Source organism: Watersipora subatra, chromosome 7, assembly GCF_963576615.1.
Source record: "Watersipora subatra chromosome 7, tzWatSuba1.1, whole genome shotgun sequence".
NCBI lineage: Eukaryota > Metazoa > Bryozoa > Gymnolaemata > Cheilostomatida > Watersiporidae > Watersipora > Watersipora subatra.
In genome coordinates, this window is record NC_088714.1 from 2995319 (window position 1) to 3020600 (window position 25282).

Sequence of the window (25282 nt, forward strand, 5' to 3'; positions counted from 1 at the left end):
CACGTGTGACTACCATGTTACACATGACTACCTCTTGAATAAGACACCCAGATACATCACCTATCTAGACCTGATCAATACTGCAGCAATTACTATGAATAAAGTTAAATGTTTATATGAAACTAGCACTAAGTCAGGCTATGCCCGAGATTTCTAGCCACAGGTGGATATTTGAGAGGCTGGTTCTCAGGAAAAAGACAAGAGTTTTAGAATCAAATATTTTTAGCGACCTGGTGGAAGGCACGGAGCGAATGTGTGAAGTTTAAATAAAATTAGCCAATGACTAACAGACACACACCCGATGGCAAAGCGGGATATATCAACATAGCTATTAGTGTTATTTTGTTTATTATGAGCAAATGCTCCATGGAGAGATGCAAGAAGCATTAGTTTATAATGCTGCAATAACTTAGATGAATTACTGTAGTTTAGAACACCGCAATGACTTCCTTTAAAATTTACACAACTAATAATTAACAATTATAAAGTGGATTTAGCAAGATATTGAAGGATGTGAACAGCTGATGCAGCACTTCAATGCCATGAGCATTGGCATGGAGAGTGGCTTAACCTTGACCCATGCAAGCTTGTGACAAATAAAAAAAGATGCTAGCCAAATGAGTAGAAAGTAAACAAAATAGTTAGCAAAATTGACATTTTATTAGCTGTACAAAATATGTATAAAATGTGCCATCCAAACTATAAACAAAATGAACAAGAAATGTTGGTTTTCTCCATGGAATCAGCAGGTGTCTAGGGATCATGAACGTACTTTCCCGCTATAGACTGATAACAACAACTCTATTTTGTGAGTAAAGTTTCTACCGGCCATACGGGCAAGATCCACTTGTTTAAAGGACTGTCGCAGCAACGCCCACTGTTTGTCTGTTATAAGATCTGGAGCTATATTACTAGGAGCGCCATTCTCAGACACTAGTACCTCCACACCTGATATAGTATTAGCTCTCACTGCAACAGCTCTGCAACGCATAGACAAACAATGAACATGTTAGTGGAGGAAATCATCTGAGGTAGGCGCAAGAGCTGATATGGTGACTCGTATGATAAAACTAACAACTGGCATGATTACTAATCATAAACTGCTACTAGGCCTGAAGTAACCCTGATGAGTAAAGCTTTGTATTGCTGTCAAATACATGAGAGAAGATGCAGTTACAGCGTAGCAGCCACTATATTTAAAGAAGACAAAAAATTACAAATTTTCAGCTGCCATTTTCAGCGATACACTATAGATATATAAACGGCAACTAGACAGACTTATACGCATATTAAACAGCTAAAGTCAACACAAAATTAGAAATAAAATGTTGAAGTATAGACAATACCCTGGTCTAGTTCTCTCCCTTTGGTAAGTTTTTAGAACTGGCCCTCAACTCATACTTACTTGCTGCCATCACTGGATGAGACTAAAATGCTTGGCCCAGCGCCAAAAACCTCGGTGTGACTACTGACAGAGCTGAACGAGTGAGAGAGCACATTACATCCCATCATCTGAGAGAGTTTATATACAGCCTGGATGTGGTACTGGCTCACCTGTCGGTTATAACAGCGTACTACACCGTTAACATTTCAATATAGATGCAATCAGACAAACAAAATATCCATATAAAATATACTTGTTCTGGAATCTGCCTCATGTGTTCAAACCATCACGTGTTGGAGGAAATAGCCACATAAGAATACACTGTTTTTCATCTAACTCATTCCACAATACAAAAACCAATGATATCTAATAATAAATACTTGACGTAAATACATGTAGCATTAAAGCAAACACATTATATATAACTACGTGAAAAATAATGTAAAAACTAGATGTGTAAACTAATAATGTAATAATTAATATTAAGACACTTTTGTTGTCACTTTGTCTTTAGGTTAGACTCTGACAGTTAGAAACAGGTGAACAGAAGTGTAGCCTTAGTGATACAGGAGAGATAGACATTGCCCGGGTGGGGTGGTGATAGAAATATAGAACTACTTCAACTAAAACCACATGAACTTTAAATCAACATAGCTTATTTGTATGTTTTCACTAGATGAATGCCCGCCGTTGCCTGGGTAATAAAAATGTCTTTGCACAAAAAACTTGTTTTTAGTAAACACTAGCTGTGCTACCTGAAGTTGCCCGGGTAATAGAAAAGTCTGAACAGAAAATTGATTTGTATTTAACATATAACAACATTTGCCATTCTAACTATCAAACTACATATAATGAGAAAAGCGTTTTGTCTTATAAACAATGAGAAGTAGTGAGAGTTGCTTGCTATTAGCCAGTTTAATAATATGAGCGAACAGCTTCTCGTAAATTCGATTTTTGTAGTCTAGTGGGTAAGGCGTCAGACTGATCAACGGCAGGGTCCAAGATCGAACCTTCTTCGGTACGGAATATTTATTCCAAGATTTTAAGATCTATAGCCGGACAATCGATCCTACAGACGACAAACTTCGAAAAATATAGATATACAACATTTACCATTCCAACTTTAAACTTCATATTCTGAAAAAAGTCTTTTTGTGCAGTTCAAACAAATTTGTATTTTTTAGCTATTCATAATTTATATTTAATATTTCACCCTTTATTTTTAATTTTCACGATCCACTTCTTCACTTTTACCTACAAGCTGTGATGCTTGTTTGAAAATGTTTGATTGTTAGAAATCCCCTTGAATGTAGGAAGATTGTATGAATGTAGATTAAACTATTATCTTCAATTTTATATCACACATTGGAACTTGTATGTCGGGAGATAGTAAGTGGAAGATTGTCTGTACTCCCATCCGCTTACTCATCTCTTTCATGTATTTTAATGCGCCATATAGTTCTTTTGACAGCCTTGAGCTACATTTGCTTTAGAGTGAACAACACTAAAAATTCAAGACGCCATTCCAGTGCTATTGCCAACTTGAGTGTAAACAGCAAAACTCTTTCGGTTTGTAGCAAGAATGGCGATAACGTCTCAGGAAAGTAAACAGTGTGTCATATTGAGCATGTAAACGAAGCTTGGTGGTCAATGAGCGCTCACACTGCCCAAGTATCAACAACTCCAGCAAACTCAGCTCACATTGTTTGTGCTCCTTGTCTCAACTGTCATAGCTCATGCCTATATTTTAGTTTAAATATTTATTACATTCGATATAAATATATGCAGCCATTAGCGTATCTAGTCACTAGTTTTAGAGTTGTCTTTTCTTGATTAAGTAATGAAACTAGTAAATTCACACCTTCAATCACTAATGCAGTTGGCACTTAACTGTAGCGAGAGCTTCAAAGCGTCGATAATCACTTGCATTTTCTGACGGACCCAGCACAAAAAAAACAAGATTAAAAGCAAATTTTGACAAAATTAATGAAACATTAAAAAGAAACATCTCTTTTAAACGGTGTGGGAAAGATGAGATCGTGAGTAAAGCCTTTACTAACCTGCCACATGATATAGTCTTCAAGTTTTTGTGTCTCATGAGAGAGGCTTATCTCAATGGCAGATTTACCAATGGCTGTCACCTTCCCTCCACAAATCTTCAGTATAAACCATGACCTACAAACATGATCTACAAACATGACCTACAAACAGCCTTATGCATATTTACCTTAGTTATGTCATAGTAATCATGCTCAACTGCTCAACTCATAATCATCGAGTACTGTAGCGCTGTTGGTAAGATCAGTAATACAACGTAGGTTGTCATTATGGTGCATATGCTATGCAGATATCACACCAAGACATATTGATAACATGCAATGCAATGTTACAGCTTGTTACGTAATTTGATATCTGTTATAGGCAACGTAACGTGTGATCAACATGACAATTACGCGGTCAATATGACATGTCCTACATATATTGACAACATGTGCACTCATAGAAAACTAAAATAAAACATTTTTCTGTATATTGAAAGTCCCTATCTAGCTGAAAGATATCTTTATCAATCAACTAATTTTGAAGCAATCCTAAAAGTTGACTTGCAACAAAATTTACATTACAGTTATTTGATATCAAAAGGTTCACCATGTCTTACTCTGCTGTGTTGTAGGTTGAAAATACAGTCAAACATGGATAACTCGCCCACGGATAGCTCGAACACATGGTTAATTCGAACGGTTTCTTTGGTCCGTTCCCACGTAATGATAAATTGCTATAGATAACTCGAACTCAACACTGTTAACTCGAACTGTTTTTTCCCAACGGCTACCGAAACGGTTGTTATCGCTTTAGAAAATCACTTTATTCCAAGCCATAGAGGTAAACCTCAACTTTTCATAATTCATAAGCGTCGTTATTACCACCATCGGCAAAATATTTTTGTCAACGGCTTTTTTAAAGGTTTGGTGAAATTTGATTTATACCAAACATCCGCTTAGCGATCGCCCTTCGGAAGCAAGGTAAAGTGAGGTAATCTTTGCATAAACTTCAAGAAAAATCGGCAAAATTGATCGTGGGTAAAACGCTCAAAAGAAAAAGATGTCTTTTCTTTTGAGCATTTCAACAACGATCAAGTTTTGCCAATGTCAATCTGAAAAACGTCCCGGCAATAACATCACCTCAAACAACAAACCAATCTCAAGTGATAGAAAAATCTCTATACTTTTTGATAAAAACGTTTTAAACTTTACATTAGAAGCATTTAGTTTGAAACAAGCCATTTGTGCTTTTGATTTATATTATAGTTTGTATATGTACTGATGTCTTTTCTTTTGAGCATTTCAACAGTGATGAAGTTTTGCCAATGTCAATCTAAAAAACGTCCTGGCAATAACATCACCTCAAACAACAAACCAATCTCAAGTGATAGAAAAATCTCTGTACTTTTTAATAAAAACGTTTTAAACTTTACATTAGAAGCATTTAATTTGAAACAAGCCACTTGTGCTTTTGATTTATATTATAGTTTGTATATGTACATGTATCTACTAATAAATAAGTAAATACATGGACTTGTGACAGCGCTCTGATAACTTGAACGCTCTGATAATTCGAACACTTTCGTTCGGTCTCGTGAAGTTCGAGTTATCCATGTTTGACTGTATGTGGAAATATGATTACAAGCTCTTAAAAGCTCAAAAATGAACAGTTAATCGCAGCCATCACAAAAACGGCCATAAATTAGAATCCCTCTCAAAACGGCTAAAATGTGACAGAGTTTAACATGATGCACGTCTGTTCATTTTTAAGCTTTTAAGAGCTTGCAATCACATTTCCACATATTTTCAACCTACAACACAGCCGAGTAAAACATGGTGAACCTTTGGATACCAAATAACTGTAATGTAAATTTTGTTGCAAGTCAAACTTTACGTTCTCCTAAGTTCGCTGCAAAATGGGATACTGTTTTTAGCTTAAAAGATCTTAGCTTAGCTATGCTTAGCTGTCTCATGACGAGACTGCTAGAAACCTGCATTAAACTGCATTAAACTATTAGACGTGTATGATATACAATGTATATATATAATATGTAACATTATTACACTATGTATTGGAGAATTCCCAAGATGAACAATTAGTCAACAGATAGCGCTTTACCACAACTAATAGAAGTATACAAACAGGTGGATAGCCCAAGAGACTTACTTTATGCTATCATAGTTTGGAGAGGTGATAGTCACACGCAAAGATGAGCAGAGGGCGTTACTGAGACCATCAGTGTGCAGGTGCAAGAGAGGATCGCTGACGGTGAGAGCCATATGCTCCACTGTCTCTACCATCATCAGCCGCAGCACTACGTGTCTCGCCATCTCCACGATCTTCTCTAATATACTTTCCCTGCAGACAGATAACAGCTCAACATACGTGTACATACCACTGCAAAAGAGTAGAGAGGAGTGTCCATGCTATTCCTCTGTTTTACTTTAGTGCATGCGGAGAGATCAGTAAACAACCATGAGTCTAGAAGATGGTAAAAAGTGAAGAAATGACCAGAAAACTCTACATACTGCTCGGGTCGCTCCATGCTCATCAATTCTTCTCGGGAGGCAGCCGATGGTCCGGCTATTCGACGCCGTTTCGTTGGACCAACTGAACCTGTCACAGGGTGAGGAGGGTCCTTGTGGAGGTTGAGGTAGTGCTGCTCTCGGAGAAGCTCGTGTAGCGCGAGCTGCAGCGCGGGATCAGAGACCGGGGCTACTGTAGATACGGCTTTGTCCTCCGTATCACTGTGCACGTACATGAGGTGCATCTTGAACCCAGGAAACAACTACAAGAGCAGACGAGCTGACTGAACGGGGCAAAGAAGGCATATATGATGAGCAGAATAGACAAACGACAGTAACATTGAGAGACTAGCTATGTTGATATGGGCCTGTAGGTGGTCAGACTGTCCCCGCAGAAGATGCCTTGAACAAAAATAAATTAACAATTTCTTAGTAAAACCTCCGCTTGTTGTCTATTATCTAACGATACCAGCATTTGTTGTCTATTGGTCAATAATACCTGCGCTGGTTAGCTATTGGCCAAAGGTACTTGGGCTGGTTCTATTAGCTAATGATACCTGAGATAAATAATTAGAGGCTAATGACATTACAGTTGAAGACAGTATTTAATAATTGTCTAAGCAATTAAGGAATTACAGTTTCTGGTAATTTTTCCAACTATATAAAGTAGCCACAGTCCACGCATCACAAACGGTAAACAAAGAATGTACTTCCTTTGTTATACTATGGATGAATGATGAGAACATCGATATGATGAATATTATGATGCACGATAAACCTAACTACTAGTAAAGTGAGTTGAGCCAATGATAGACAAATACTCACATGTACTATGATCTGGTTGTTTACCACCATGTGTGAGATTGTGGAATTTAGTTTGAAAGCCTCCCGAGACAACTGCAAATCAATTGAAAAGATAAACACACACGGTTGACTGGTCAACTCGCAGAGAATACAACAGGCTATATATAGCTAATGCTTTAAACAAAAACAATTTGGTATCCCAGCCATGCTTACCTCCTTATGAGAATAAAGAGCAATGAGCACAGATACCTGTGAGAAAAGTTCTTTACAAAATATGATATTTTGTGCTGTTTCCAGCTTAGTCTGCCATCGCGTGGTGTTGTCTACACATGTTGGCAACTTCTGTGGGATAGTGAGCATTGCATTGAGTTTGGACACGTTGTCATTGGCTGAAAGGACAGAAACGAGAAAGTGTCATTCGGTAAAACAAAAAAGAGGACTTCAGTGTCTTGAACAGAGAAGTTTTTATTGGGTAAAACATAGAAGGGAGGCTGTCATTGAGTAAAACATAGAAAGGAGGCTGTCATTGGGTAAAACATAGAAGGGAGGCTGTCATTGGGTAAAACATAGAAGGGAGGCTGTCATTGGGTAAAACATAGAAGGGAGGCTGTCATTGGGTAAAATATAAAAGAGGGGCTGTCATTGGGTAAAACATAGAAAGGAGACTGTCATTGGGTAAAACATAGAAGGGAGGCTGTCATTGGGTGAAACATAGAGGAGGGGCTGTCATTGGGTAAAACATAGAAGGGAGGCTGTCATTGGGTAAAACAAAGAAGGGAGGCTAATTGCTCTCTGGGACCTGCTCTTTTGCATGTTATGTTCAAGCCGTCAGCAGTACCTTTTACTGTGCCCTACAGAGTACTTCATACTAACAGTTTACATGGTGCAAATGCATGATTAAAGTCAATCAGTCACATGCATTGCTGACTTGAGTTGCTTAAAATGCTGCAATATTCACATAACATTGACCTGCAGTCCGAGTCATGGCAAAAGGTGAAATAAAACCTCCATATGTTAGGCAATAAATAGTTTGGTTTTAAAGCAGAGCAGGTATACGTCTGTCTGAAAAATAATAACTATGACCAATAGATGGCTCTCACAACAGATAACCCGAGCAATGTATGCGCTTGAGTGAGTGTTGTACTGTAATTTCCGTTTGTCATTAATACTGCTATCAACCCTTTGGGGCCAAATTTATTTTCAAGGTTTTACCCTCCATAGGCAAATCAGTTCAGAAAAAATTATCGATACGTTTTACGTTCCCTAGTTTAGTCATAATTAAAAAATGGTTGGTTTGATCATTATGACCCCATAATAAAAAGTAATCAATAAAAATATGGATAATCCACAAAACAGTATTAATAAAGACTTAACATATCTGCGAATTCGTCCATGGTTCGGCCATGGTTTTAGTGATGAGTGTACCCGAGGAGATCAATCGCCAGAATAATCAGAACTACAATGTGATTCAAAGTCGAAAGGTATAAATTTGACCTCTTTTCTTCAGATTTGTCCATAAGGTGGTTCATCACCAGATCTGAAATCTTCAAAATGTTTAGATGAACCGTTGGAATTCTCGCGCAGCATACTAGCATAAGGAGCCGCCATTGTTACGGCATATTGAAGTCCGTTTGTTAACTCCACAGTTTTTTCTCAAAAACTTGAACGCAACATGATTGAAGTAAGTAGTTAATTTTATCGGTCTAATATGTTTTACTGAAAGTGGTCCCTTGTTTAACTCAGTCTGGTATTTCGACATATATGAAACTGTTTAAAAGAAATGCTGACTACAGCAACAATAACGTAATGCGAGGCATGTTTGTCCAACTATAGACATACATTTTACTATACAGTATGCTGAACTCAACCATAAACTAATATGGAAATGGAAGAATGTAAGTGACTCACGAGTAGTCATGTGGATAGAAACTTGTATGTAAGAACTGCCTTCGAGCTCAGGTGGAATTCTTACATCTATTGCACTTTCTCCTGGCTGAGGGGACGTCTTCTTGAACACCTCAAAAGTTCCCTTGTGCCAGAAGGTAGAACCAGCTACATTGCGAATGTTTGATGTATTACTAGTGAATTTCAACCATTTAGTTGCGTTGCAATGCTAAAACTAAGAAATGACACTAGATACGCTGCTGGTGTAAGATTTTAGTTTCTCTCCAACCTTGATTTTCAAATGTCTCAGATCTTAAACAAATCGGAGCTTAAAAATATTCGAACCTGGAACAATTCCTAGACTTGTTAGCTGTGAATTCTGACCAAAAGTTTAGAGCTCACAAACCTGCCCCTCTACCCAGGTATATTAGGAGACAGCAGAATGCCCAGCACTGCCCGGGTTATAAAAAAGTCTTTGCGCACAAAACTTACCTTTATTTAACCTATACCATGCTAACTTTTAAACTTCATATCATGAAAAAAGCGTCTTTAACTAGTTTAATCAAAGTAAGAGAAAAAATAAACAATGAATACATGCAAGTAGGTGCATAAAAAGGTAACTGTTGCAGCAAAAGCTTATTGTGTTCAAAGTTTTGATGAACCATACTGGTACCCCTCGATACTGGTACCCCTCGATACTGGTACCTCTCGATACTGGTACCTCTCGATACTGGTACCTCTCGATACTGGTACCTCTCGATACTGGTACCCGTCGATACTGGTACCCGTCGATACTGGTATCCCTCGATACTGGTACCTCTCGATACTGGTACCTCTAGATACTGGTACCTCTTGATACTGGTACCTCTCGATACTGGTACCTCTCGATACTAGTACCTCTCGATACTGGTACCTCTCGATACTGGTACCCCTCGATACTGGTACCCCTCGATACTGGTATCCCTCGATACTGGTACCCCTCGATACTGGTACCTCTCGATACTGGTACCTCTAGATACTGGTACCTCTCGATACTGGTACCTCTCGATACTGGTACCTCTCGATACCGGTACCTCTCGATACTGGTACCTCTCGATACTGGTAGCTCTCGATACTGGTACCTCTCTACACTGGTACCTCTCGATACTGGTACCTCTCGATACTAGTACCTCTCGATACTGGTACCTCTCGATACTGGTACCCCTCGATACTGGTACCTCTCGATACTGGTACCTCTCGATACTGGTACCTCTAGATACCGGTACCTCTCGATACCGGTACCTCTCGATACTGGTACCTCTCGATACTGGTACAAACATAAAAATGAGATATCAGACTTTCTTTGTCTGACCAAATGGAGAGAAACTGTAGAGGCAATTCCTACTCCAGATAATACAATTGTCCACACGAAAAGCATTTAGCTTTTACAGATACACCGAAACAGGACAAATGAGTGTAAAGGCACATTTAAAATTGAAACAGCACAAATTAAAAAATATGTAATGGTAAAAAAATTAGCCTTTAAAAATTTCAAAAAATAACAAACGAAAAAAATAATATTAATTATTAATAAGTGCACATTTAGCGTTAGCCTGTCTTGACAAGCTGTTGTTTTTGCGTAGTTGTCCCCCTGTCGAGCGGCGAGCAACAACAGCGTGTCACAAGACGTACTGCACCTGATGCATCAGCTGCACTTATAGGGAGTTATTCTCTTCCGTCTACGCGGCTTGGTTGCGATGTTATGTCGGTCGCTCCATTGGTAATCATAACGAATTTTGCGCAAAAATTTATGTAGAAAAAATAAGATTATAACGTTTAACCAGCGACCAGTCTCTGCGGTAAACTTTAGTAGAACTTGAGAACTTAGGTAACAACAGCGACTAAACATGTCGTTATTTGTGCGCTCAGTCAGTTTTATTTCTATTTTTGTATCAGTCAGTTTTATTTGTTCTAATGGATTTTATTTTAAGTTTATTTTATTCTTAAGTTCTACTAAAGTTTATCACAAAAACTGGTTTTTGGTTAAATGTTGTAATCTTGTTTTTTTCTACATAAATTTTTGCGTGAAATCCGTTATGATTACCAATGGAGCGACGGACATAACATCGCGGCCAAGCCGCGTAGACGGAAGAGAACAACTCCCTATAAGTGCAGCTGATGCATCAGGTGCAGTATGTCTTGTGACAAGCTGTTGTTGCTCGCCGCTCGACAGGGGGACAACTACGCAAACACAACAGCTTGTCAAGACAGGCTAATTTAGCGTATGAAATCGCGAAAAGGATATACAATATATGGTAGGAGCGATGGGAATGATAAGAACGTCTTAGCCTCGCGGTTACTTTGCAGGCTGCATCAGGTGTTACAAACTGCACCAGGTATTACAGACTGCACCAGGTGTTACAGACTGCACCAGGTGTTACAAACTGCATCAGTTGTTACATACTGCACCAGGTATTAGACTGCACCAGGTGTTACAGACTGCACCAGGTGTTACAAACTGCATCATGTGTTACAGACTGCCCCAGGTGTTACAGACTGCATCAGGTGTTACAGACTGCGGCAGGTGTGACGGACAGCAGCAAGTGTGACAGACAATACAAAAACACGTGTTTGATCTATGCCAAGTTCCGAAGCACTCACTTGATTTATAGCTCAGGTCGCCGAGTATATGCTGACCAACTTTTTTAATTCTCCAGTTCTGCCTGAGCTGCCATAATTCGTTGTAGAAATCGGAGCTCGGCTGTGATTTTTTAGTAGGATCTTGCTGGATTCCTTCCAGACGTTGTGCTCCAAGATTGAAAATCGCAGATGCATTATGTAAAGCCTACAATGTTACAAATTTAAATAAACAAACTATAAAATGTAGAATATAATGATAGATGAACAGAGAGCCAACGATTTAGAAATGACTGGTACCTGCTTCCTAGACATGAGCTGGTACCCAGACTTAGTCTCTGGTTTAGTGTCACTCGCAATTTGATCCAGTACCATAAATCTTTTCTCCTTTGCTATTGCCAAACAGTCAGACAGTACGTTCATTTCTGTAAGCGCTGCCCTGCACCAACAACACACACAAGTTAATATTCTTGTTCGCGAGCAGCCAAATAAACATTGGAAATACAGCTTTCAAGCTAAATACAATGTGATACATACTTTTAATAAAACCACAGTCATGTGATTTAACTTGAGCAGCAGTACGTAGATTCAAAAGTTATAAGGACAGGCAAGACCAGTAACTAGCAGGATAGCCAACAAAAAATATTATTACATAAGTGAATTGCGCAGCCAATCCCAAGGCCATGCCTTTGGTGCTTTACTGTCAGCTGCTGCCGCTTCAGACGAAGTACTTTCTTTTGAGTCCTTTTCAGCTTTTTCTTCACCAAAGTCTATCAACTGCGCTAGTTTGGCCAAATTATCAGAAAGGTGCATGGGGCTGCAAAATAGCAGAGAATTATCTAATTAATAATCAGAGAGATGCTTAAACTCATTGACCAAATAACCATATAGTCATAGGATAACTAATTTGCTTTAATTCATTGAAGAAGGACAAAACAGTGAGAAATAGACGAAGAAGAAAGTAGGTGCTATGAAAACCCACATGCTCAGTAGCTTAGCTAGTCATGGTGCAGGACCCTGGGTAGCAGTTAATTTATTTAGCGGAGATGGGCAGCTGAGTTAACATGCTTGCTCGGGCAAGCTTTATAGATGTGGTTGCGTCAAAAAAGTCGATTTAATAAAATTAAGACCCATAAAAGGCTAAAACATCAGCTACAAGTTGATGCCATTTTTGTCTTTGTGGACCAACCCTGTCCAAAGATATATGAGTTTGAATGAGGCCCTCTTTTAAAAAGCTTACGTTCCAGCGGGTGCTTCTTTCGTGACGCCACTAGTGATACATCAGAAAAGAAACCACGATCGATAAATATAAGGTCGCTTCATTAGCCAATCATCAGCGCGAAATTTTTATATAGGTCGCAATAAATGTTATCACTCGTAAAACGCGTTGTTTGTGATCGAAAAATTAGGGATTTTACTCTATTATTAAATCGCATGGACATCGATATTTACTAAATTAATTAACATCGTTACTTTAATGGATTACTCGATCGACACGTTTTATTGACGAACACCATTATTGTAGAAGTTGCTGTGAAAGTTTCTGCGAAGGTGACTCCGAGTTTTCTAGGCATCAGTTTTCAGTGCTACGGAGGAAGATCGGAGAATGGAGGTAAATTTATCTTTTACTTTGAGTCTCCTATAGATATACTGTTGAGTTCACATTCAGATTATATTTCCCTATTTAAGGCTAAAATGTAATTTCCTGCGTGTGCGATATACGTATGTACAGTGAGTTCTTTACGGCTTCTTTTTAATCCATAGCGTCTAGCATTACAATGGCTTAGATTGATGAATATACTAAAGGTAATATTTTTAGTATTCATTAACACATGTACTAATTAATAAAATTATAACTTTTGCTATCACTAATCATCGTTTTATAATTTTTTATCGGTTCACCTAGCTACATTTGCTTCAAATTTTCTGTGGCAGTTTTATCTAGTAAATTAGATTTATGATTTGACTTTAGATGTTCACTTCTCACTTGTAGAAAGTGAAGAAAATCGATTGATCAATGCAAATATTTAACTTCCAGAACCAAAGCTTCGAATCGTTGACTTGGCGTACTTATGCCTTTGTTAAACATTTATTCGTTTTTATAATTACACTCGCAATCTATCTAACTCCCGATTTGAAAGATTTCAGTAGATACGCGTTAGAATGAAATATCTATGAACGACATATATTTATTGCATTTGTTTTACTGATTACAGGATATTTATGTGGTCCCACCAGCCGAAGCAGCTTTGTCAGTGTGGAAACTGCCATAAATGGGAAAGAGAGACTTGAATGTGTGCTGCATAAACCATGATGTTTTGTTAGCGTTAGCTGCAGTAGATGAATTTGTCTTATTGTATGAGCTGAAACTATGCGAGTGGCCACGACTTGGATGGATATTTTTAATAAAAGCTTTATGCCGAAATGAAATTTTTTTTGCTTGTAAAAATTATATATTAAAATAATATTGTTGAAGATAATGCAAAACATGATTTGCAGAATATTGTAGTGAATTGGATACGGTATATGGATGTTCGCAGAACTGGAGAATGTGAGTTCAAATCCAGTTTGTAGCAGATTTCTCATCCTTAAAACTCTATCCCTATGTATATTCTTTTCAAAGACGCAGCTTGCTTATTTTTACTTACGGTAGTAAGAAACTAGTTTTCGGTGTGAGCATTGGTATACAGCCCAACCCCCAAAATAGGCGACGGGCATAATGTGGGCGGGGCTTTTGGGAGGCTGTATATCGTTAGTGTGGGTAGCGACGGAATTGGGCCGATACAAAGACCTTATTCTACATAGTTTGCTTGACAGAATTTCCGTAGACCGGTAGAATTGGTAGTCGGTACTCAAATGTTTACACAGCATTTGGAGAAACTGAGTAAGACAAATTTTCAATTTTCATTATTTGAGGCCTTTGAAACATTAATAATAATGCATCTGTAGCAGGATTTAAAATTTTATTCTAGCCAACATGAGCAAATACAAAATAAAATATATGCCAATAGAGCCGCGTAGGACTAGACTTTTATCGCAAATAGCCGATGTGAATACGAGATATATTGACAGATATATCACGTGTGACATCATTTTGGGCAAGTCTGGGCATGTTTTTTTGGCCTGAGCGTTTTTACCGCGATCAGATTTTTTCGATTTTAATCTTCAAATATCTTGGCAATGATATCGCCTAATACAACAAACAACCTATCAACTGATAGAGAAAAAAAATGCTTTCTTTAAAGATCAATTCAAATTTGACGCAACCACATCTTTAAGGCTCAATCTACTAACGAACCGAATTAATTCTTTGGTATCTTTTACTTACTGTAGAATTGAAATGACTCAGCGCATCTTACCAGTAAGAATTGAATCGATTCTTCACTGTCATCATAGACGAATTACTCGATTTTCTATTTTTTAATAAGCAAAAAGACTCGAGTCAGTGCTTCTCTTTATTATTACTATATCAGTATCTCTATGATTAGTAATTTATTAGTACGTTGACAGAAATCCATCATGGACAGTGATATCCTATTAAACCAATCAGTTAATCGTAATTGCAGTCCAGTACTGCCAGCCGCACATGTTTAGCGTTTTCATAAACCTCAATATCATGGTGTATGTTTTATTCATGGATAATATGTAATATTATTATTTATGTACCACACAATGATATAGTATAGTTCCATGGTTTGCCTGTGCACTGGCAACAAGTTTAGCTATGCTGTTTTGATCGGCACGCGAACGAATGTAACCATGGCTCAGTCAAACATCAGGCCTTGTACTATCCAGTTGTCTAAATTTATCACTCAGGACTCAGTGGTAAGTTGAACCTAGTTTACTGGTCTGGTTGTTCTCAGTTTTGTGGCCTGTTGGCATGGTTTTCTCTCCCTGAAAAGTAGTTTCACTATTCAGGTGATTTCACTAATTTATTCGATATTTAATATATTTTATTAACTTACTAACAACAACAACATTCAGTCTTTTGTACAGTATTATAATCATGTAATAGATATGATGGATACTATTAATAAGACTAGCGCTAGCGATGATTCCACCTTGTTTTCAGACGTAAGTGTCTGCAGTGGTAAGCAGTTTATTATTTATTTAGGTAATTACTGCGCTATATGAATGAAGGAGTCCAAATGTAGTAGAAAGAGAGGGAGGGAGCAATATCTTTAATGATTATTGCTCTATTCCAAGCTTTTCATTTTTGGGTATATCTCAAACTATCTCGAACTTTGTATTATCGAATCGATTGATTGTTGTAATTATTATATATTTGTTATTCGCAACATTAATTTGTCATTTGCTACCAGTGGTAGTTATTAAATAAACAATTATTATTATACGATAAATGTTAAATTTATCTATTACGTACAAATAGTTGAATAAAACGATGAAAGAAGTTTTTTTGTAAACAAAAGTACAATAATAAAAATATTAATTGAGGTATACATATACATGTGTATATATATTTGATGGTGGTCATGGCGGTATATAATAATAATTGCAATACATGTATTAATGTGGCAATGTATGCATTGGCAATAATTCAACACACTATTTGAATTTGTTGCATGCAGTTTAAGTATGCTTTCAACTTTCTTTCACCCACCGATAGCTTTCATTAACTTGTGTTTGCTTTTAGGAGTCAAGAAATGGGTACCACATTCTGCTCAGGCAGGGACACCTATTGTCGTCAAGGAGCGCAGAGTAGGCCTCTTCACAAAACCGAAGAAGAGAGCCATTGCTCCTTCAGTGTGTGATATTGTCTTAAGGTTACCAGTTAGCGGCTACACAAATGTAATTTCACTAGTATTATACTATTTTGGGTGTTTGTATATATGTAAGCTAGCAAAAATTATTGTTTTAGTGGTTGTTTTTGCTACTATAAACCCTGTAAGCGTTGCGTAGTGATGTATTAACTAATCTGAAGGTGTGGCCAAACATGCCGAAATATTTGGCATGTGTGGCCATGATCACGAAATATAAAAAAGCATGAAAATATTTGCTCAAAACTTACAGATTTGTCAAAACTGTGCATGCACATCGAACTCGTCAACAAAATGCTTCCAATTGACTGAACAAATTATTAGGAAGCGCGATTTTAACAGCTTTCTAGATTTTTTTAGTTCGAGACATAATGAAACGCAAGAAAAATACCAACGCAATTGAAAATAGTAAATATGATGCAACTATTAAAAAATGTGCCATCTCTAGTGCAATCTAATTTACTTTATTGAATTATGTTGGTATTTTTCTTGAGTGTCGCTATATTTGTCTTGGACTAAACAAATCGTGAAAGCTGCTAAAATCATGCTTGCTAATAATTTGTTCAGTCAATTGAAATCGTTTTATCGCCGAGTTCGGTGTGTATGCACAGCTTTGACAAATCTGTACGTTTGGAACAATTATTTTCAAGCTTTTTGTATATTTTGTGATTTCGGCCGTAACTTCCAAAATTTTCGGCAGGTGTGGCTGTACCTTAATCCAATGTGATATCACTCGAGTGTTGGAGATGATGCAAATCTGGTAGCTAGCTTCTATAAATGAGAAATGTCATGCTCTGGTGCTGTTCAATACAAATTATGGACAAACTGTAGAAAGCAATTTGATTGTCATCTCTGAGAACTTTTACACAGGTCCCTGTATAGCGTTGGAGTAAACACAAAAAGCAGATGACCAAGTTAACTGACATTAAGGAGATTCTATGCACTCTGTCTGTACCCCGGTGGAACGCATATTTAGTCATGGTGGCTTCATCATACGCCCCCATAGATCGAGGAAGACCCCAGCAACTTTAACAAAACATATTTTGTAAATGTAACCACCAAGCGCATTGAGAAACTGCCTTTGAAATATGATAAAATAAAACTGCAAAAATCAATGTTTATTTTATTTTCAAGCTTGTTTTGCATAGGAGTTGCCCAACAACAATTGTGTGGGTAAGCAACTTCTATTCAGAGCAAAGGCTGAACAGGCTAGATAGTGGATAAGTAGGTGGCAAATTGATACAGAATTGATTTTGTCTAAAGAACTGAATTGAATAGATTCATTGGAAATTAGAATGGCTAAAGAATTGAGAATTGAATTGTAGTGATTTGCTTATTGCATTGAAACCAAACGATTCTTAGCTGATCTATCATGCAAAGGAATTGGGAATTGACTTAAATCGAGTCATTTTTGAAAAGATCTGTTATTCAGATGACAAAATACACAATGTCTATTAGAGTGAATCAAGGTGTTGCTTGAGATTTGATTTGAAGTGATTAAAATTGCTTATTTGTCTGAGGTTAGTTGACGAAGAGTTCCATATTGCTGACACCTGAAACAACCCAGTATGACCTGATGAAAAGGAAGAGGGTGGATGTGGCAAACGCATCAACGAGTGACATGTGTTACATGCGTAATAGTATTAATTAAGTGCACATGATATTTTAATGCTCGTAATTGTGATCTCGCCAGACCGCTAAGGATAGCTGCAGATGAAGCTCGCATAAAAAACAAGTAGATTACAAACATAAACTGAATTTAGTTTGTGTTTGTAATCAACGTTAGTACTTTCTGTTAGTAGTTTGTGTTTGTAATCCTCGCAGTTAGTACCCCTTCCCAGTGGCAGGCAAGTCCCTGTCTTCTTGATATGATCTGACTCTTGCTACTAGGGTTGGCTCGGTTTACAACCAGCCGAAAAAAACAGGTTCTTAAGGTTTTTTCACCATTTTTTTGTGTAAAAAACAATATTTTAAGCTCCTAGTGGTTACTGTGAGGCAAAAATGCAATTCTATGTAATTATCAGCTGTAGAAGTTCATTTAGCGCATAGTAGTAAAGTGGTGGTAGAGCTCAAGTTGCAACTACATGAAATCCTAGCACAACAATGAATCAGTGAATTTCAATTTCAAATGCTTTTATCAAATGATATGATCATCCCTTTACAGCTGAAATATGAAAACCATGTGAAATATACAAACCTCAACATCGTCTCTAATAATGCATGAAAACTTTCTCAAGTCTGGCCAGTGAGAGAGGATTGCTTATAATTAAAGATTAAAACAAAATCCTTTTGGGCAAAAGCTTTAGGTTTGCTAACTAATATTTCATTTAGTGGGCACAAGCCAAAGTAGTTGAATTGTTAGAATTCAGTTTATCAAGTTTTTGTGTTTCGAAAAATCAACTCTAGTGCTAGCATTGAACGGATATTCTCAACATTTGGGTTTGTTCATTCAAAAGTCAGAAAAAATAGACTGGTACAGAGAAAGCTAAGAAACTTGTATTTATTTATCGTATGACCAATATCCAAGTACAGATTCAGTCACAAATTGTATCTACTACTACCCTTACGGATTTACAAATGATTAGCTTCAATTTTGGCAATTGTAGATCATTATGCTCCCCTTTTCACTGCCACATAATTTATCACTGGAATTAAAATTCCTACTTATACATAGAGCTCTATGTAATATATTCACTTTACATGATAAGATTTCTGCTCTGTGTTACTTCATCCATGTTTGATTAAAGGTTTATTCTGAAATTTTCATGTTTCCTCTCCTTTCCTCATAACAACTGTCACGGTACTATCTTTGATTCCACAGATGATTCCACATATGTATGTTCAATACTCAATCATGCAGCTATAGTAAGTGATGTTAATTAGACTTGAAGTTGCAAAAACCTTGGGTCAAATTACATAAGCCATAAAAACCGGTTTAAAACAAAAAAAACCTGGTTTATTCAGTTTTTTCATGAAAAACCATGGTTATTTCCAAACCTGTTTGCTACAAGACTGAATCTTGCTGCAAGACTGGTGCATAAGTAATTGCCTACAATACTTATCATTACAATATTTAATCAATGAATTAGTGTTTTTAAAAGTATAAAAGGCTAAGCGAGAAATACAAAATTTGTAAAGTGTATGAATAAGCAGAATTCTAAATAATGAAACTGATGGAAATTTCGTTGTTGTATACTTCGCTTTTTGTGATAAATGAAGCAAAGTAGACATATTTGTATTACAAGAATTTTGTTAAGATATATTTTGGGCGCATTATCCAAAGCTTCTAAGCAATACACTAATTTACTGTTAGGTAATGTATTGTAAAGCAAAACATCAAGGCATCCAGAGGTAAGACATAAGAAGCCTGATAGATAACTCCTAAGCTAGATCTTAATTGTTTTCGCAGAGTTTTAATATGGATTGACCAATTTAAAGAGCCGTAAATTAAAACTCCTAAAAAGCTAGTATTGTGCACTATATTTATGTGCTGGTTATTATGAAAGTTTGCTCTAATAGTTGAAACTTGCTTTAGAGATTTTTAATAATTAGGCCCATGTAGTTAGTTTTGTCACCATTCAAAGTAAGTTTGTTTACATTGCATCAAGAATTTATGAGGTTTAATTCAGAGTTTATAGCCAATATGTTATTGTTGAAATTTTTTTCAAGTATAAAATAAATTACTGTCATCTGCAGATAATATAGTATAGAAGTTAATTTTGCTTTTAGGAAGATCATTAATACACAGGAGGAAGAGAGTAGGCCCTAAAATGGAACCTTGGGAGAATTTTGACTTTAATTTTTAAAGGAGCTGATTGTGTAGTTTTTGTTCAGATGTTACTGATGTTTATGCTATAATAGTAAAGCAACCAAATTTACTCCTTCGTACTCCGCGCAGCGCAGCTATTCCCTAATAGAGCATTTCAACGTACCACAAACTATTGATAATTAACAAGCCACTTTTTGCAATTTAGTCAAATATAAGAACTCACATAACCGTTTTTTCGGTGCCATCGTAAGCGATCTCTTGTATTTCATTTTCAGCCAAGGCTTCGAGAGAAACCTTGTTACTAGAGCTTGCCATTTCAAATACGGATATAATAAATAGACGAACAAGCAGACGATTAACTTGTCGTATTTATACGTTCGATTACAAACGATTTCTGGCGACTTCCAAAGATGTAACTGCGTGTCTAGGTGCCATCATTATCCCTCACATTAAGCGAGAGCCACCGCTTACTCGCTGTAAACAACATATCTTCGATATAATCTGTAAGAAACTTGTTAGATTAACCGCAAAAATAAAAAGTATCATTTATTTGTACTTTCAAAATTTATTATTCTATAAGTACAATTTAACGATGATTAGAGATCATGTGTTAAAAGACTACAGAGTAAATTATTTATTTTGGCTAAAATAACGTGTTGACAAAAAGTTGATGCTAACTCACGTGAGAATAGATGCTACTAATGAAAATATTTTTGTAGTGCATGATTGGTTTTATATGGGCGTTAAGGGTTTGTAATGTTAAGACTAAGTGCATAAAATTTGAATTTGCAAGAAATATATTTTAATATCTACAAGGATAATAGCTTGATTAACGGGCTGTGCGTAAGCAGTGAACATTTTAAAAAGTGTATTTTGTAGCTTCTGAACTTTTTATAACTGATAAAATAGTTCTCATAGTTTTGACGCGGTAGAAGCTTCTCTCGGCCACTGGCGAGTGCAATTTCATCAGATTGCGCTTTTAACCTTATAAAAGGCACTCGGCTTCACGGTATTACTATCAACTGTGCTTCTATTTACTATACCTTATATTCTTTGATTTTTCCTTGTTGTTGCAGAAGGGGAGATAGCTTAAACATTTAAAAAATACTTTCTATACAACCATGTAAAACTGCAAGCTACTACTCCCTCAATTGATTGTAGATTACGATTAGCCACTACAATTGGTAGCATACTGTTTTCTTGTGCGCATGAATTGTGACAGTTCATATAACAACCAAAAGCTTCATCAAAGATTATGTGGAGACTTCAAGAGAGCATTAGCATCACAAAAATGTTAGATTTCATATAACTTAGCCATAGAATTCTTAATCTTAGTTTTGAGGGTAACGCAGAGCAGTATTCTTTGGTGAGCACTCTGAAGTTTTACCTACTTTTAATCGCATGCTAACAAACATTTATCTAAATAAAAAGAAGTACATTTGGACTATGACTAAATGTATTAAGCATATAATGTGGGTATTTGTGTTACCAACTAAATGCATCCTTAAAATATATCTACAAGAAATTTGTCATTTGGTTTTGGGTTTATTATTCCTACAAACAAAATCAACATGCTTTCTTTTGACAAGTACATGCAATGCTTTTGAAAATCAACATAAACAAGTGTGTAATGTTTGTTGGTTTGTGAAAGGCCTGCATTAGATATAATCAAATATATGTACGCCAATTGTGATTTACAGTTTAAGTTAACTTTTGCTGCATTTAAATGGCTGTATTTTATAGTTTCTGTTCATTGATATAAAAGGTAAATATAAAAAGGTAAATTGCAATTAATTGTGAAACACCATTTGAACTTAACAGAAATAGCAAATGCAGTTTTCGTAGACCAGTTGCTAACAGATAGCAGTGTCTCACATTACTGAAGAGTAAAGGGATCCAAAAAATTGAATGGATTGGTCAGATGAGAGATAATTTTGGAAAATAACTTTATTTCTGTCCTCAGTGAGTATTGAGTAGCACTACTATTAAACTATCAAACTATTGATTTTGGTGTGTATAATTAACAAACATAATGGACATGCCATCATTACTTTCAAGAGCTTTTCTCAGAATCGAACCTTCAATCTTTCATAAGCTAGATGGTTAGATTAGTTCACACATCTAGTTTTAGACTGCCACTGCGGCACACAATAATTTCATGTTACTTGTGACAAGGGGAATCTGTAAGTGCAAGATTTCAAGTAGAGTTCTTCCCCTTTTAGATCATTTTGTGCAGCTTAAATGTTGAGGATTTTTTTAGCTTAATCTTCACTAAAACTTGGCTAAGATTACTCTAATCAGAAATATATTGTTAAGTGTTTTTGTTTTCACGTTGAAAGTATAAAAGCCTTTTATTTACTGTTGGGCCATATGAAAACTTTAAATAAGTCGTTGCAGCAGATTATATGTTTATTGCCTATTTCCTTGCTTTTAGAAAATAGGTCACAAATTGTTTGTACTCTGCTACCCTAGTTTTAGTGTTTATGACTCGATGAAGCAGAATTTTGTAAAACTTAACTGCAGCTAAATAACTGCTTTGAATTACTTAAAATGAAGTGGGCGCAAATAGTTGAGATTATAAAATTCGTTACAATATTTCACCAAAGTTATAAAAATAGAGTTAACACAAAAGTGTGTTTTACTTTTAACAAACATTCTAGAATGCATTCACATGTCAAATCATGTAGCTGCAGCTAAAACATAAATGCACTGTTAATGCAGACATAAAGCTGTTCAAGGTCCAAAAAGATTATTAGCGCACCATATAAATGTATTCTAGTTGACATGGAAGCAAAAAAATAAATTTTACAGGCATTACTCTATACACAGATGCTGTTTATATACAGCACTGTAGCTGCTTCTTACTTTCCATGCTACAATCATAAGAATTCAAACTTCTTTTTTTCTATTTCTTGAAGATAGTTGAAAAGACTATCTAACCGAAAATGTCATATTTTAGGTAGATGAAAATAGACAACTCAAACTTCACAAAATTATTTTGATTTGATTTTTTTGCTGTTTGAAGAAATTCGGTTTCTTGAATTTAATGTTAATCAAAAATAGTAAAACTTATACGAAATATTTGTTTTTTGTATGAATGAGTATTGTTGATGTGAATTTTTTTGATGTTTTTAAGCAGTCTTCACATGCATTGCCTGCAAAATCAAAAATTGGAAAATTTTTGCTATTTATTGCACACCGGGGCTAGCTTTGATCAATGGTGAAACAGGCATTCTCTCACGAAGAGAGTTGAACAGGTCATGTCAGACATTTGGATAGACAAAATTTGTCTATCTAAATGTCGTCTCATGACCGTATTTATCTCACGAGTATAATTCTGAAGATTTTTTGACCATGTTTTCTTATCGAGCATAATTCTTAAGTTAAACATGGTCATGAGAAAGTGTACAAAGTCCCATCAAAATCGCCCCGCAAATAGCTTTTTCAATTGAGAGGAGTTATTTAAAGGTGTATTACTAGAGTTAAATAGATTGACAATTTTTAGCAGTTTCTGAACAAGTTTTGATTTTATTTCTCTCAGTTGTAGAGCATTGCTTAATAGTATTGGATAACTGCACCTTTTTCCCACCAATAATAAATAAACTAAAATTGGCCAGGGCATATTTTTGCTATTCTTTGAAATAATAATGGCCACCTTTTAAATGTTTTTCACCTTTTGGTTATTGGAAGGTTAATAATTTTCTTTGGCGGAAAAGTAGCTAATAAAATTACAGTACTACTCTAGCTAAAGCCTATTTTACTAAAGCTTAGTTAATTGGGTGTTACATGACTACCTACTTAGATAAAAACATGCTCACTGCCAATTAGCGGCCTCAATGTCTATTATGCCTTCTATGGTATAGCCTGTTCTTGCAGTAAAAGTGGCCATGACTACGCTCCAATGCATTCTCCCAGTTATCTTTAAGATGCAGCTCTATTGAATATTTGACAAAGGTTTTTCACACCAGTTACATTTAGAGATATTTTTCATATATGTAAATTTTGTTTTATACTTATCTCTACTGATGGGCAAAAAACAAGAAATTTCATGAAACAAGTTTTTTTTATTAAAGAATAGAGAAAGCATAATATTATTATGCTTTATTATTTATCTTGATGTGTTGACTGATGTTCTAAAAAAAGAATCAAGGAGATTGACCAACCAGAAGCTGAGATATAGCCAGCCAAACACAGGTCTACCAAAAGCCATAAGTGTTGGTAATTCTCATATTAGCATCAATATATGACGTATGAAATCGACTTGTGTGCCATTGGTCAATTAAGCCAACTAATGCGCTCTCCTATAACAATCGCTGTGTTTTAATTGGTTTAATCCCTGGAAGTATAGAACAATCAAATTGGGCCTAACAATCATTGCTCTAAGAATTCCGAACCAGTCCCTCTGACGTGTAGATTAGTTTTACCATGAAATAATTACACGCATCTATTATTTCGCAATATTTTGCTATCTTGCCAGTTCAGCTCAGTTTTGTTGTGCTCCCACTTTGCTTCCCTATTCAGACTCATCTTTAGCGCTGTTCAGATTTTTTTATCTATAGCTAATAAATGAAATCAATTAAATCAATCATCAATCTCGGTTATCATTTGGCATTTTCTACAAATTTTATTAGTTATATATATATATCATTTATTCTATACACAGTTATATTATTATTTTGTATAATATGCATTATGATTATTATATTATTCATAAAAAATAATTTTTTAATTTAATCATAAAAATAATCATAGATGAGATAATAGATAAATAGAAGAATCAAATCAAAAGTTATCGTTTTCTTTTCTTACAGCAAGAGCCGCACGGTCAAGTTATTCTTTTTAAAATTATGGCTGTAGTGAACTTACAGTCTGTTAATAGTGACGATAATCATGCAAATCAACTGAATGCTGCAGTAGGCACACAGTAGAAAGATGATGAATGAACAAAAATTCACACTCCCATTTCTTATTCTAAACAAACTACAAATCACAGATATCGCATAATATAGACTATACACGCGACGTTTGTTGAACAACGGATCTTTGGAGCATATCCGTGGAGATCGAGTTAAAATTTGAGGCTCAATGGTCAAAATCTGCTCTTCTGTTTTGAAAAATCATGGCAAGGGGTTGTGGGCAACTGCCTTTACCACTCAATGTTTGCTTGGTTTTCCTGAGAAACCGGAGCTAGTCTGTAAATTCTTTACTATCACGAGAAGCGTTTCACATCTCGTAGCCTAAAACAATCAGTATACGTAATGGCGGTAAGGGTGCGCAACTCCGGCACATGTCCAATAAGTCGATTTCATACGTCACAATTCTCGGGATTTTCGAAGGGTTTTTCCTCTGATTCGTTATTAGGTAAACCTGTGTTTGGCTGGCTATATCTCAGCTTCTAGTGGGTCAATCTCCTTGATTCTTTTTTTAGAACATCAGTCAACACCTCAAGATAAATAATAAAGCATAATAATATTATGCT

General features: G+C 36.0%; 2 protein-coding genes across 6 annotated transcripts in view; one reads left to right on the forward strand and one right to left on the reverse strand.

Annotated features, from left to right (window-relative positions):
• Window positions 1–582: 582 nt before the first annotated feature.
• On the reverse strand, window positions 583–20118 carry LOC137399705 (mediator of RNA polymerase II transcription subunit 17-like). Of its 3 annotated transcripts, none has more exons than XM_068085904.1 (12): window positions 20027–20118; window positions 11909–12073; window positions 11557–11695; window positions 11281–11464; window positions 8665–8808; window positions 7006–7145; window positions 6778–6849; window positions 5956–6215; window positions 5594–5785; window positions 3445–3559; window positions 1406–1554; window positions 583–980 (listed from the first exon to the last, which is right to left on the reverse strand). In XM_068085904.1, the coding sequence occupies exons 1-12, from the start codon at window positions 20116–20118 to the stop codon at window positions 761–763; spliced, it is 1872 nt and encodes a 623-aa protein (XP_067942005.1). In that variant the 3' UTR covers window positions 583–760. The 3 variants fall into 3 exon arrangements, with proteins under 3 accessions (XP_067942005.1, XP_067942006.1, XP_067942007.1); XM_068085905.1 differs by lacking the exon at window positions 20027–20118 and adding an exon at window positions 17824–17875; XM_068085906.1 differs by lacking the exon at window positions 20027–20118 and having other exon boundaries at window positions 11557–11690; window positions 11909–11973.
• Window positions 20119–20235: 117 nt separating this feature from the next.
• The window catches only part of LOC137399287 (aminopeptidase N-like), a 55039-nt gene continuing 49992 nt past the window's right edge, over window positions 20236–25282 (forward strand). For 2 of the 3 annotated variants that reach the window (XM_068085325.1, XM_068085326.1), the window contains exon 1: window positions 20236–20306. The gene's annotated coding sequence lies outside the window, so the exon portion shown is untranslated. Of the gene's footprint in view, window positions 20307–20329; window positions 20343–25282 lie in introns of those variants that run through there. The other variant, XM_068085327.1, reaches the window with a different exon arrangement.